The sequence below is a fragment of the Microtus oregoni genome, unplaced genomic scaffold, assembly GCF_018167655.1.
Source record: "Microtus oregoni isolate MIOR12 unplaced genomic scaffold, Mior012 000002F_ref0000024, whole genome shotgun sequence".
Classification (NCBI taxonomy): domain Eukaryota; kingdom Metazoa; phylum Chordata; class Mammalia; order Rodentia; family Cricetidae; genus Microtus; species Microtus oregoni.
In genome coordinates, this window is record NW_024543061.1 from 46399677 (window position 1) to 46415832 (window position 16156).

Consider the following 16156-nt stretch of genomic DNA (forward strand, 5'->3'; position numbering starts at 1 on the left):
CTTCTACATGTTGACATTCAGTTATGCCAACACCATTTGTTGAAGAAGCTTTTTTTTTCATTGTATAATTTTTAGTTTCTTTGTCAAAAATTAGGTGTTCATGGGTGTGTGGATTAATATCTGAATCTTTGACTTGATTCCATTGGTTCACCTGTCTGTTTGTATGCCAATACCAAGCTATTTTCATTACCATAGCTCTATAACAGAGTTTGACAACAGGGATGGTGATGCCTCTGGAAGTTATCTTATTGTACAGGGTAGTTTGGCCACACTGGGTTTTTTTTTTTCAATGTGAAGTTGAGTATTATTCTTTTGAGGTCTATGAAAAATAAAGTTGGGATTTGAAGGGGATTACGTTAAATATATAGATTGCTTTTGGTAAGATTGCAATTTTTATTTGTTTGTCCTATCTATCTAAGAATGTGGAAGATCTTTTCCTTTTCTACTATCTTCTTCAATTTTTTTCTTCAAAGACTTAAAATTCTTGTATTTATTTCTTTTTGAAGGCTGTGAGAAGTGAGGGTATCCCAGTCTTCACTTTGGCTCAGATATGGCCATCTTTTTTTTCTGCCTCTCCTAATCATTTTATTCTATATGTACTTCTTCATAGAAAGTTACCTTTTTATGTGAAGACACTACCAAATAGATTAAACTCAGCCTTCATGTGGATTCACTCTTCCGTTTCTGCAAATAATTAGTAAGGCACATTCAGAGGTACAGTGGATTAAGGATTAAATATAGGAATCTGGTAAGGGAGACAGTTTGACCTGTAATGGGTATGGTTCTGTAGGATATGTATAAGTTATTGTACTTATAGCCTTAGAGAAACAAGAACCTTAGCATTTACTGAACAGTACATAAGTACTTAAGATACCTATGAATATGAGCAAACAAAATTTTTAACTTCTTTTAAAACATTTTGAGATTTTTGTGGGATTATGACATTTTTGTAAGTTGATTGTGTGTTTCTTGAGATTTGAATTTTGTTGATGACAACACTATATTGTGTTGTCCTTAAAAGTAAATGTGTGTATGCTCTTGCTTTTTGTAATATGTTCAGCTTTTTATGTTTAGTAGTGTATGGGTTCCAGGCTGTATCATCCAAATGAAGACAGCCTACTTGCAACAATAAGATCTTACATGTGTTCATGGTGTCTTGTTTAATGAAATGTAGCAACTGCCAGTAGTGTTGAACCATCATGTCAATAAATGATGAAGAGTTACAAAACTTTAAGCATTTTAAAGTGTATAACAGCAGGTAAGTATTATTAAATTAGAGGTGCATCCACACATGTTGCACTTTGTACATCTCCTGCTCTGCTTTAGAATCAGCCATTTGTTTTGTAGTGAATAAGCAGCTGAGTTCGGAAGAGCCCAAATTTTGCATTTTGTTTTCATATCAAATTCTGTAATGAAAGCAAAAATACATTTATTCCAATGAATGAGATGTATCAACTCATGGTAGTGTTTCTTTGCATTTTCCTAGTAACTAATGATATTGAACTTTTTAATCATGTGTTCATTGGCCTTTTGTGTATTCCTGTGGAGAAATGTTTATTCAAGTAATTTGTGTACTTCTTAATTGGGACATTTTCTTCTTGTTTTCAAATTGTCAGTTTCTTTATATAATCTACATACTACATTTTTATTATATATATGCTTTACAGTAGCCCCATTCTTTAAGAACGTTTTTCATTTTTTATATTGTACTTTCATAAACAAATTTTAAAATTTATGAATTCTAGTTTATTTCTTCATTTTAAAGTTTTGTTGCACATGTCTAAGTAAGAGTTCTTGTCATTGAGCCTCTGGTACTGGAAATAGACTGCAGAACTTTGAACTTGCTGGGCAAGGACTCTGCCACTGAGCTACAATAGCATCTTATTTTATTAATAATATAATATTGATAAGTCTATAAATGTAGAAGTTAGCTCAATTCAGGAAATAACCATATTAGCTAAAAGATAAAGCAATTATATTTTTTTTATTAACAGGGAAGAACTCATGAAATAGGAACAAGAAGTTCAAGATCATCTGTGCTGCATGGGAACCACAAAGAAAGCGCACCTGGGCCATGTGCCCATTTTTGTCAGGGTTCCAGAAAGCCACACCCTAACTTACTGCCACCTCTTGAAGATAATTGGTTAACAAAGATTTCTATCACATAAATTTTAACAACATAATATATAAGTAAAACATCAGTGAAATAATTGTCAGAGTTTCACGATATATACTGATGGAAATACAATCTATTCTCTACTTTGCTGGAGTGGACATGATTTTTATTAGTTGAATAAAATTTGTTCCCTTATTACTTTAATCACATATTATTCATCAAAGTTCAGTAAGGATAAATATTATTTTGTTCTAAGGTAAACAGTGACATATAATATTTTTCCATGTAGTCACTCACATTTAATTATAACAACTGCTCTAAGCAGTGTAGACATGCAGCTTTAAAAGATGGGGTCTTTTCTAAGTTCACTGAGTTTATGTTTTGATGTGCATGTTTAAATAAATTAAACAAATATTAGTTCAATCCTTCTATTACCTAAAGTATGAAATTTTTCAAAGATATCAAAGCAAACATGATGAATTATGAGGAAACTGCTTATCATATATTGCTTATCATAGATTAATATCATAGCATAAAAAGAAAATATCCATATGAATTCCTGAGGTCATTAATTATTCATAAATTTTCAAAAAAACTGGTCATTAAACATTGTATATTTTTCAGAACTAAAGAGAAAATTTGTGGGTAATATATGAACTTAGGTTAAAAAGTGTAAAAGTATCGTATCACTTTTATCTTCATAAATTTGTAATCCGGTAAGTAAGGATTTTCTAAAAAGTCAGGTAACCGTAACACAGGGCCAATGAAGCATTGAATCAGGGAAGGTTCCTGATGTTGAATTTGAAGTATAAGTAGACCTTCTATTGTGATAAAACCAAAGAGAAACAAAGGGTGAAAAACAGTTTTAAAAATGTAATACAACTTTTGTGTAGAAATGAAGTAATACAGCATGGATAAGATAGGATATGTAAAGCATTGTGTCCTCTAAAGACCATAGCAAGAGAGCAAGAGTCTAAATATTCTTTGGCTTTGAAATCTGAATAGATAGAGTACATAGTGAATCTTTCATTTCTACAGAGACTCCAACCCTGACTCTTTAATTTGTCTAGAAGCCACCAACAATATGTCAACAACCACTTTTCTGCTGTGATTTGCTCTCTGAGACAAGGACTCTAGGCTGGCATGGAGACAAAAGAGTAGCACATTTGGTATCCACAAAATTTACCCATGAAGAACCACTGTTTTTCAGGGAATTGATAATAATTAAACTTCCTATGCTTAGAGTGTTTATTTATCTAAAAACGTTAACTAGAAGCATGACCCAAATTCTATTTGTAGAATTCTAGAACGGTTCCCCAAAGTGGCACTCCGGCACACACACTCAACTAATTTCTATCACTTGAGATGTCTCAACAATTAGAATATAATGAGACATTCTTTCATTTCGTTACTACATTATATGACAAATGGAGATTCAATACTCATTAGCTGATGTTATATCTGACTGCATAGACAGAAATCATTGAAGAACTTTACTGCTTCTACCCTGAAGAAAACTGACAACCATGGTGTCTTCAGACTCTATGGTGAGAACATTAGAGTACGGCCTAGTTGACTGAAAGCAAAAACACTGGTTTTTTGGCTCCCATGCAGAAAACATATGGACTGACCTTTGCAAATGACACTGCACCACAGCATCTCTTACATAGACAGTCATATGAGCTATATGGTTCTGTGTCATCAGTGTATTAAGCAGGAAGCCTAGAGTTTTACTCCCCTCAATAATTCCATGGTAATTACATCCTACATCTACAAATATATCCTATATCGGGCATTAAGGATTAGATTATGCTGCCCCCAAACCCAAGTTCTTACAATAAACTCCTAGTATTGCAGAGAATGCTTATATTTGGAGATCATGTCTTTAAGGAAACAATATAAATTAAGTGAGATAACAATGGTAGAAATTAATCCAGGAGATTAATGTCTTTATAGAAGGAAATCAGAACAGAGACACATAGGGATGGATATTTAGGAAGACACAGCAGTCTGGGTACACTGGACACAGACCTCAAAACAAATCAACCCTTTTGGCAACTTTCTTTCCTTATCTGCGTGTATATGGTGCTAACAAGATAACTTCTGTCCTGAAATCTGAGGTTCTTTGTTATGGTAATGCTAGCATACTAATACCACTCACCATTTCTTTAAAAAAAAAATGAAAGGAATCTTGTCCACCATCAGTTTTTACAGTGTGAGTTTGAAGTCTTGAAAAGTTAAGTAAATTAAATTTTCTCACTTATATTTTGCCAAGAAAATGAGACAAAAATATTTTTAACTAGAGTAAACATTGAATCTGTTATCTAACTGGGACATTTCAAGAGTTAGTTTAGTATGGAATGAAAGGCATAAAAGAAGGTCATACAGCCAACAGGAAGTGATGTAATATCTCTAGTAAAGCAAGCAGTGATATCTTCCATAGAATTTCTTGCCACATTCTGTTTGAAACTGAAGAAATGTAAGAGATTGTTAATAGGATTTAAATCATATATTGACTCCTTTTGATTATTAGTGGTAGAAGTTACTAATTGTAATACCAAAGGTATTATACTTCCAATGAACAATCAATTGACTGTTTACAACTATGACTGATATTCTCTTCTTCCACTGAGCCTTGAGAAAAATTTAGACCAAATTGATATAGTGATTCAAGCAAAAAGATTATTAGCATGATGTACCATTGTCTTTATAAATTATTTTTCTCGTATATTTTTACATATACTTTCATTCCTCCTTTGCCTTTACAGATCTTGTTAGTGTGCAGTGTGCCATGAGTTTCCTAGAATGTAGGCTGTTGAATGTTTCATTCAACAGCAAGACCTAATCACTTGTTCAAACAATGCTTTGTTCTTTATTGCTAGCAACAACATATTCCTTGTTATTATTTCACCCTGTCTCAGCCCTAGATCTAGATAGACTTCTATGACTGTGTGTAGTCATGCAGCATTAAGCAACTAGTGAGAAATTATGAAAAATCACAGACCATCTGAGAGAAGCACACATCAAATTCTAATATCTCATACATTCTTCAGTTGAAGTGAAGGGAACATAATTTTCCTTCTACAAAATCAAAATCATGCAATTAAGTGAGTTTTTTGAATAAAAGTACATGTACTGGAATATTGCAACTAAGTTGCCACTAATTATACTATGCCAAGTGACAAAAATTATCCCTGATCAAAAGAATAATTCCAGACTTAGTACTATGTACTGTGTGTGCAACACTAAATATAGAACTTCATATTGCTTGGCTTCAAATACATGACTATTGAAATTTAGGTCAAAGAGAGCAATTCCTCAGCAGGATTTGAACAGCCGTCTAGCTGTGCAATTCTTCCTGAGTACATATTTCTGCAAATATTTAATTTTAAAACACCTGCTGTACCTCTTGGAAATACACAGAACCCAGGTATCTAGTATGTTTGGTTCAGAACTAGGAGTAAGTGAGTAATAGTATGTTTGTTGTCTGTCTGTCTTGAGCAATGATAACCTACTTCTTAATTAAGGGAGACAAAAGAAAATAAATGACTCTTGTTATATCCCTGCCTTACTATAGAAATATCTTGGTACTGAGATTTCTAATATTCAGTTCATGTAGAAATTGTATAATGCTCCATATCTGAATGTGTATCCCACACTGAGAATAGAAATAGCAAATAGGGCAATCTGGATTAAACAGTTTTTCATTAATATTAATATGTTAAATCTCTAACTAATAAAATAATATGTAAGAGAATAACATGTTGTAGTTTGATACAATATGATGATGAGGAAGTGATCAAATCATGATTCATTGTTTGAAAATCAGAAAGAGATAGATACCAGGGATTCTGAAGAGCAAAGAAAGGGTCTCCAAAGGATGGAGCATAAAAGCAACCATCTACAAACCAAGGAAAGAAAATTTGTGAGAAACAAACTCTGCAGATATCTTGAACTATGAGAATTTTTTTTTTTTTGCTATTGATCGGTGTAGTTTCATTGTGTCAGCATGAACCATCTAATATAGAAGGGAAAGAGAACTAATGAAGATTACATTTACAATGTTGTCTTTAATGATATGTAAATTATGCTCAATATTATGCAAATTGTGTTTGAATGTTATTAACCAACTAAAGAATAGGCAGGCTGTGCATTTTATATATTGGAACACAGACATGAGAAAATTTATCTTCACATTTTGGTCATTGAATGAGAATTCTAAACATGAGTCTGTTCATGGTTGGGGATCAAAGATTGATTCCCAGAATCTACATATAAGTAGTTTTGTATATATAATGATTTTTAGTAAATATTTTGCCAAAGAAATTATATTTTGAGTGTGATTAATCCAGATAGAATCAAATATAGTGCAACCACTGATTTTTAGCCAAGGATAAACAAGAGACAAAGTCTTGATAAGATTTCAGTCTTATAGCTAGTGAATCAGGAAGCCCCTGATCAGGGGCTCACATTCATTTTACATAATCTAGTAGACTAGCATGATTGCTCTGCTTCTGCTAGCATGCTGGGCTTTTCTTTTATTCTGCCTCAGGGTTTCCTCCTGTGTGCCATTAATGTAACCCATTTGTCACAATCATATCTAAATCCAGCCAAATGATGAATTATTTGATGAGTGGACATTTGGGACATTATACTTTCTTACTTCTCTAATTATAATTTTCATGAAATCAGCATTTTATATGAAATGTTGGAAAGTAAAATAAACTGAAATTCATCTGACTATGATTTCACAAGATGGTCATAAATACCTTACGGATAAAATGTCACAATAACCAAACATTATGTTTTAGGTTTGAAATCAAGAATAGAATTTTACTGGTTTTCATTGGTGAAATATTCATTTGTCCATGTCCAGGGGAAAATACATTTTCTCTTGAATATAGACCTCATGGGACTAAATTTAGAAATTTCAGATAATACAGTGAGTTCATTATGGCAAAACCACCTTGAGCTGGACTGGGTTAACATAATTGTTGCTATCTTCTTCTATGTTAGCAGCAACGCTGAAAATAATTTAATGCAGTTGGTAGCACTTTATTCATTCTGTGAACTCCTGATAAGACCCAGATGAGCTACAGAAAAGAAGCAACGCATGATCCGGCAGTAGGGTTGAATTATTATCAGCTAGTGTTTAGCCTGTCCCTGTATAACAGAGCCCAAGGGATGTGAATGACCACACCTATCATTTACTTCTGGGCTTCATGTGCTCACAGAGGGGGCTTCATGTGCTCACAGAGGATAGGCAGTGAGCATTATGGGACCCTGAAGTCTATCATCCAATGTCTTTTACATATTTGTTTTGACAATCAATAGACATTACTATTTTGATTCATGAACTAGGAATTGTGAAGCAACCATGAACTTGAGAACATAGAGGTGTGGCTTCTCTCTCCCATTGGGTTACTTTGAGTGGCAGTCCAGCTTTTAACACTCAAGGTTCACTGACTCTTTTAAGCTTATGTATAGCAATATCTAAGTGTATAATAGTGTCTGTAAAGCAACTTGGACTTTAAAAATAAAAGCTCACATGTTGTATAAGAATTTGTTTTTAAGACTGTAGCTATATTTGTAACAGTTAAGCTTTGGCTAGCACATGTTTACATTTGACCTTAGTTCAGAAAATAATCAGTATCTTATATTGTTGCTAATTGCCCATTTGCCGTTCTTAAGTTACAGGTAAACCAACATTAAGGGACCCAGGGCTTCTTTTCATTTGTTTCCTCACTGCTATCAGGGACAGTTGTCTTAGAGGTCACACTAACTTCTAAATTAATTTGGCAAACATTGTATTTATAGGCCATTTAAAAGTAGCACCCATATCTTTACCTGAAGAACAGAATTGGGTCATTTCCTACATTAGTAAATTCTAGACAATTTTTCTTTCACATGCTAAAAAATGGGAAGACAACGAGAGGCACTAGAAATGCAAAATCTCCCATGATTAGTTTGCATCTGGAAAATGAAAATGTGTACCTCTGAAGTGATTAGTTTGTGAAACATTGGCTTTAAAAGCTCTGTAAATCATAGTGGATTCTGCAGATGCTCCTTAGTTCTGCCATCTGAAAATGGTCATGGAAGTTATGGATTTTACAAGCCGGGAGCATTCGGATGGAAACAATTCTCCAGGCTCACTGTGCTGTGCCTCCTGAGTGGGTACATCCTTTGTTAGAGCTTTGCATAGCCTCCCTAGATGTGGAATAAGAACAAGAACTCCTCTGTCTTATCCCTGATTCACTGTCGGCTTCAAGTGCTCAAAATTCAAAAACTAATGAGCATAATAAAATAAAAATCCTACAACATTAATAGGGTAGCTTGACAGAGCATCTAGTTGTTAGAGATGCACAATATTTTCAGGTGTTTCAATTCTTTTCTACCTAATAAATTTTATAGGCTCATCATCTGTTATCACTAGAAAGAACTGAGGCTGCTGGGAAAATGCACCATACCTCTTTGTTCTCAGGGCAAGAAATAACCAGTTTAAAAACCTACTGGATATTAATTTATTACAAAGACAATTAAAAAGAGATAAGGGTGAGATAGGGCTAGAACAAATTAGAAAAGAGGGAACTAAAGTTCTCAGGGAAACAAGTTAAATCACTAAGCACCCCCCTCCTAGTAGAAATCATGGCAGAATATCTTATGGGAGAAATTATAGTCTATTGTTCAACATATGGATCTGTAGATAAATGGATAGCTTAAGGTATATCACGTAACAGTAATTAAAATAGAAAAAAGGAAAAAAAAAGAGAAATGATAATACTCATCACTTTGAAATGAAGACAATAGTAAGACTTAAGATAATTCATTCAGTAGAATAGTCCGAGAGAAAAACTCCAAATATAGAACATAGGTGAAGGGGCAGGAACTTGGATGAATGATGATTTATAACCTCAAATAATAATTTACTTTTTTATTTGAAATTTTCATATATATGCATACTATGTATTACTGTGATAATATTCATCACCAGCTCTCCTTTCTTATTTCCTTTCTTTCCATGCCCACAAATCCCTTCTGCCCAGCAAATCTCTTTTCTATTTTATGCCACTTTTCTTAAAACTCAGCATGTTTTTATGAGCATGAATAGGGGTTTATTTATTTGAGCAATGTCAACTTATAAGTGTCTATACCAAGAAAGAATATGACTTTCCATTCCCAGATACCATTAATTTGGGAATGGATGGGGTCTCATGAATCCATTTATCATGCATGGTTGATTATCACCATACATTCTTGTACAGATTACTACAGTTACTGTGAGCTGATCAGTTCAACAGGCATATTACATTCAGAAGACAGTTTTTACTGCAGTTCTCTCTACATTCATTCTGCTTGCGATTCCAAAGAGTTTCCTGAACCATGGAAAGAGAGATATAAATGCCCTATGTAGGACTAAGTACTATATTAATTCTTATCACTTCGACTTGTTATGAGTCTACATTCACTGTTTACCACTGCATAAAGACACTTCACTGACTGTGACTGAGAGGAACACAAATTCATGGCTATAAATACAACTGTAGAATTCAGTTATGTAATATGCTTATCCAGGAAAATCTACTCCAATATGAGATTTGCTCCTAGGGCCTTTGACCTTCCTATTCATGGGTTTAAGACCAACCTTACAGTGTTGTGCACCATTTCAACATAGTAGATTAGGTCCTAACTGAAGACATAAATCAGTTGGTTACCCCATAGCACTTGTGCCACTATTACACCAGGAGGCACATCGTGTTTGGCAAGTCAGTAGCATGGCACTCAGGTCAACAATTAGGAACGACCGTCGATTGGTTTTCTCTAGCAGGATAGTAGATGAGAAAAAGCTTCTGGTACTATATAAGCTAACAAATATGGAGGAAATTTACAGTTCAGCTCTAGGTTAATTTCTCTATGCCCAACATCCAAAGTGTGTGGTGCCTTCAACTTTGAAGTCATACCATCAGATTCTGATAGAGTTACCTACAAATGGGAATAACCTCAATTATTTTGGGGAGGAGAGGGATGCAGCTCTCCTGACCAACAACTCATAGCGAGGTATCCAATACTTGCACTAGGAATTTTCTTAAATAATATATGTGTTCTTGAAACAGCATTGTCCACAGATTCACAACATTTTCAATTCAATGTTTTTTTTCTTTATTTTTGGTTTGTGTGTGTGTGTGTGTGTGTGTTTTAATTCCATTTTTTTAATTTATTTATTTATTAAGGATTTCTGCCTCGTCCCCACAACCGCTTCCCATTTCCCTCCCCCTCCCCCGATCAAGTCCCCCTCCCTCATCTGCTCGAAGAGCAATCAGGGTTCCCTGACCTGTGGGAAGCCCAAGGACTGCCCACCTCTATCCAGGTCTCGTAAGGTGAGCATTCAAACTGCCTAGGCTCCCACAAAGCCAGTACGTGCAGTAGGATCAAAAACCCACTGCAATTGTTCTTGAATTCTCAGTATTCCTCATTGTCCGCTATGTTCAGCTAGTCCGGATTTATCCCATGCTTTTTCAGACCTAGGCCAGCTGGCCTTGGTGAGATCCCAATAGAACATCCCCATTGTCTTAGTGTGTGGGTGCACCCCTCGTGGTCCTGAGTTCCTTGCTCGTGCTCTGTCTCCTTCTGCTCCTGATTTGGACCTTGAGATTTCTGTCCGGTGCTCCCGTGTGGGTCTCTGTCTCTGTCTCCTTTCATCGCCCGATGAAGGTTAATATTCCTGAGGATGCCTATGTGTTTGTCTTTGGATTCACCTTATTCCATTTTAAATGAGATTACAAGTTATGGATTTCACAGGACAGTCTCAGACAGTCCTAGTTTGGACAATCATTTCATCACAAATAATTTTATTTGTTAATTGTGTGCCTGGAGAACCAAATAGAAGGTTAATAATTTAAGATAAACATACACCCCATAAATTTTCCAAATTTTTTTCTAAAAAAAATATTAATCAATATTTTTTTTAACTTTAGAGTATAGAGTTTCTCTTTTGTTAACTAGATAATGTAGGGGGATTGGGTTTATAGAACAGAGGAAAGAGCAGGCTCGTAGCCTGAATAAACATCAGAGAAGAAAGATGAGTAGCGATATCTTGGGGTTATAGTTCAAAAGAATATTCCACCTCTTTCAGAATTCAATTTGAAGTTCTTTAAGTTCAGTATCTAAAAGTTGCTGTGATGTTAGGTAAGACATGTCCAGTTTGATCCTCTGAGAGTATGAATTTGTTCCCCTTCATAAATCCTATATGATCAGTGAGTTACATCAAAATAATTGAAAACTAAAATTAAGTACACAACTTAGCTTATAATGTAAAGGATAAAGATGTCTCTCACAAAGTATTTTTGCTCTGGTTCTTACATAAACAGACTTATCAATGAAAGTATACTTTTCAAAATTTTTCATTTTTGTCTTTCAGAAAATCCTTTGTTTTCCTGGTTTGTAGCTGGTTGAAAGTTTGACTTAAGCTGAATCTGCCAAACTTCCATGAGGATCAAATGATTAATAATTGATAGCATGACAAATTATGAATGATATCTACTAGGTATGCAGCTAATGTTAGAGCTGATTAATGATTATATTGAAAAGCACTTTAGCATGGACTGTTAAACATGAAAGTAATAAAGATGTCCCACTTAGCCACCTAGGCTCAGAAAGTTTATTTTGAACATTGGTACAATATATTAGCATGTCTTAGAACAACATATACAATCTGTGAAGCTTCATTTCTTTCTAAGGTAAGTTGTGATTTTTATCAATTCTTATAGACCTACTTATTATAAACCAAAATAAAACGAGGGAAAACTTTGTACAATGATTGTATATAAGATGGGATCATTGTCTTGTATTAGCCAGGCTATTATAACAAGAAATACCTATGTATAGTAATCTGTAAACAACAGAAATTATTAAAAAAAAATAGAAGTTCAAGACTAAGGTTTTAGTGTGGGTGTGAACTGAAGCTCCGACTGTTCACTAAATAGTGACTTCTGGCTGTGTTCTCAATATCAAAAGAAACAAACAAGTGGCGGTACGCTTCTTGGCTCCTCCGGATTCAGCCCTAGAGTCACGAGCTGCAATGGAGAATTCTGAGCCTGACCCTACGGATGACGCTAACATGGACGCATTCCTAGAAAAGTTCCAGAGCCAACCTTACCGCGGCGGCTTCCACGAGGACCAGTGGGAGGAGGAATTTGACAAGATCCCCCTATTTATGAAGAAAGCACCATCAGAAATAGATCCCAAGGAGTTCCCCGACTTGGCTTGCCTTCAGTCAATTATTTATGACGATGAGCGATCTCCGGAAGATCAAGCCAAGACCTATAAGGATGAAGGCAATGACTACTTTAAAGAAAAGGACTATAAGAAAGGCGTGGTTTCCTACAGCGAGGGATTAAAGAAGAAGTGTGTAGACCCTGATTTGAAAGCTGTCCTCTATACCAACCGGGCGGCAGCCCAGTACTATCTGGGCAATTTTCGCTCTGCTCTCAATGATGTGCTGGCCACCAGGAAGCTAAAGCCCAGCCACCTGAAGGCCATAATAAGAGGTGCCATGTGCCATCTTGAACTGAACCACTTTGCTGAGGCTGTGAACTGGTGTGATGAGGGGCTACAGATTGATGCCAAAGAGAAGAAACTTCTAGAAGTGAGGGTGAAAGCAGACAAGCTGAAGAGAATGAAAGAGATGGATCTGAGGAAAGCAAGGCTGAAAGAAAAAAAGGAACAGAGTCAGAACGAGGCTCTACTCCAGGCCATCAAGGCTAGGAATATCAGACTTGTCTCAGAAGCCCTGGGTAAGGATGAAGATTCAGCCTCCGAAGGTCCATCTGAGATCTTCCTGGATGGGCTCAGCTCTGAGAACTCTTGTGGAGCCAGGCTGAGCCTAGATAATCAAGGCAGACTGAGCTGGCCTGTGCTGTTCCTGTATCCAGAGTATGCGCAGTCTGACTTCATCTCTGCTTTTCATGAGGACTCCAGGTTTATTGACCATCTCATGGCGATGTTTAGTGAAGCACCCTGCTGGGATTCAGAGCAGAAATATCACCCAGATAATTTGGAGGTCTACTTCGAGGATGAGGAAAGGGCAGAGCTATACCAGGTGTCCCCTGGGAGCACTCTGTTGCAGGTGTTGCAGCACCCCAGGTACTCTGTGAAAGCCCTCACCCCAGCATTTCTCATCTGTGTAGCATCCTCGTCTTTCCTTAAGAGTTATCTTCAGGGGAAAAGGGTACACAGGTAAAGTGGAAGCCAGACCTGGGGTCTCCTCAGCTTCCTCTGCCTGGAGTCCAGCACTTCTCTATCCCCAGGGACAGTGGTTCCTAGCCTCATGCTGGGAAGAAGCTGCTGACCTCCCTGAACCTCGGCCTGTCTGGCTGAGTGCCAGGCTCCAGCTGGGCCTCACCCTCCTCAGATTCACAGCTCCGCCCTGGTCAGAGAGAGCATCCTTGGAGCCCATCTCTGAAGGAACCTCTGCTGCAGTTGCCAGACTAGCTGGCCTTGGTGACTCCCTGGCCTGTAGACTGTCTCACAGCACATCAACAGCCTTAACCTCTGTGGCATCAGGCACACATGGAAGGCACTCCAAGGCAGTAACCAATCCTGCATAGTATTCTAAGGCGTAGGGCTGAGACTGGTCCAGTTTTTCACCAGAATGGAGAACTATAAGGATGCTGCGGATGCCATGAGGTTAATGGAGCCATGAAGCCATATCCTGATTCAGCGTCAGTGACTGTACAAACTGGGATCCTCGGGATGTCTCAGAAGTCTACCTGTTCCCCTGAGCAGCAGACCAGTCAGCAGTCTGAGCGCTTCCCAATTCCTCAGCTCCAGTCATGCTCCTGCTCAGCAGAAGAATGCTGGGTTAGCATGCGCACCACTGTGCCTGCTAGGATTTCATACCTCTTGATCTGGAAAGTCTTTGTCTGCCATAGATGGTTTTTGTCTTGGGCTTATTCATCCTAGAGACTCTGTACTCTTACCTGATGCCAAGTGGCGTTCCTCAGTGCCCGCCCCATCTCCCAAGGGGAGCAAGGGCTATGAGCAGATGTGACTCATGCCACGTCTGACAGAAGCTGGAGGAGCCAATGGATATGGATGACAAGTAGGCTTGTGTTCTTTTCCCTCTACTCTGAGGCCCCATTTCTCAAATAGGAGCATTGCCTTCAGCCTGGGTGTCTGAACAAAGCTCAGAGCAGCTGACCTAAAACCACGGATTGTAAAGTGAAAGGCAAATGTTTTCTGTAGTAAATACTGAGATCTTGGGGTTTTTGTTACCATAGCAAAAGTGACTAATACATCATTAAACTGAAACCAGCTGGTATCCTTCAAAAAAAAAAAAAAGAAAGAAAGAAACAAACAAGTTTCTTTAGACCTTCTTCATAAGGGCTTTGGTCCTATTCACAAACCTTTCTTTAAAAAGACTATGTCTCTGCATAAGGATATTGGCATGATACAGACTTTCATAACATATTAACTACAAAAATTATTGTTGTTATGATTAATGTTGGTTTTGTTGCTTTATTACATTTACATTCATTCTCTATTTAGTCTCTGCCCCCAAACCTGATACCTTTTTTTTTTTTGGATATGTAAGCACATGAATAAACCAACAAGTCAAAGTGAAATTACTTAATAAACTCAATCTCATCATAAATTTGTATTTTTTCATATTTTAGACTACCCATATTTTAAACAATCTCTCAATGTTTGCTTAGATTTTTATATAAATTAAAATAAACAAAATTGGAAATTTGAAAACTTATGTGAGTTGCTACAAGCACACGTAGGTAGTGACAAGAAAGTGAACAAATTGGGACCTTGAATTCAGAGAATTTTTTCCCTTTGTACTCCAGTTTTCTGGGTCTGTTTGATGCTGTATAGTTGCACTAGGTCATCTATGAAAACATCCATTAACTTTGAGGGAATGTCTCTGAGATTCATGTGCAGTTTCCATCTCTTTTGTACTGATTATATATTCATTCTAACAAAATCTCTCCCATGGCCTTGTAATAAAATATGCTGTAAATGAGTACTACATAACCATTCATTTTAGGTTCTGAAGTAAACATTCTGCTGGTACCTGCAGAGTAAATTGATGTTTTTCTTAACTCTGTGCTTTTGTTACTTTTCTCTCCTGAACATAAAGGTTGTACTTTATATGTAACGATACTAACAGAAATATATGAATAAACAAAACAAAGAAGCAAAACAGAGTCCTAAGGGGCACACCTAACATTTCTTTACTAGAATGTGATTACCTTTGGTGAAAGTATTTTGGATTCCTCAATAAACTTTTCTTCTATTCAGAAATTAGTAACATTAAAATATGATATTTAACAGTCATCTGGTACATAGACAAAGAAGCTGGGATTTATAAAAATGCTACCTTTCATACATATACATACAGACTCTCACATAGGTACATGAGCCTCACAATTTAATGTTTAGAAAACTAACTGAAAATAATTAATACTATATATCATTCTTGGTGGCTGTTTATTGCTCCTGGTGAAATCAATACTTAAGCACCTGGGACAAAGCCCACTTTATCCAAGGACTGAATTAGTGTGTTGAATTATATGTTGAAGTGATTTGGTTTCTTGGGTTTCATCAATTATATTCTTTCCAGTAAAGCATGAAGCTATAGGAGCAATTGCAGATGAAAAGAAAGTGTTACCTTATTTATCTTGATTATAGATGCTATCAGGCCAAAAATATTTTGGTTTTCTATAACAAAATAAATAGTGAGTGCATAATATTTGAACCAAGTAGATACTCTACCACATAGCTTGATTCCTGTCCATTCTCATTTCATCTGAAGCTCATCTCCCAAAAGTCAGCAATAACTTTCTGAACCCAAACTACTTTCTGCTTCAGTTATCTTTCTTTTCTCCTCTTGGTAAATATTGCACACACTTCATAAACTCTATGTCTTCACACCATCTTCTCTATACAACATATCACTTAACAATACTTATCAAGATGTACCAGTTATAGACTCAATAGGAATACAGCAATAGACTAGAAAGACACATTACCACTTTT

General features: G+C 36.3%; 1 protein-coding gene across 1 annotated transcript; it reads left to right on the forward strand.

The window, feature by feature from the left end:
- The first annotated feature begins 12157 nt into the window (after window positions 1–12157).
- On the forward strand, window positions 12158–13451 carry LOC121441938 (tetratricopeptide repeat protein 4-like). Its single transcript, XM_041643343.1, has one exon. The coding sequence runs from the start codon at window positions 12192–12194 to the stop codon at window positions 13350–13352; it is 1161 nt and encodes a 386-aa protein (XP_041499277.1). The 5' UTR covers window positions 12158–12191; the 3' UTR covers window positions 13353–13451.
- Window positions 13452–16156: the final 2705 nt, after the last annotated feature.

Bases quoted from the DNA above. Each gene is read 5' to 3' on its own strand.
- LOC121441938 (XM_041643343.1), top strand. From the start codon at position 12,192: ATGGAGAATTCTGAGCCTGACCCTACGGATGACGCTAACATGGACGCA.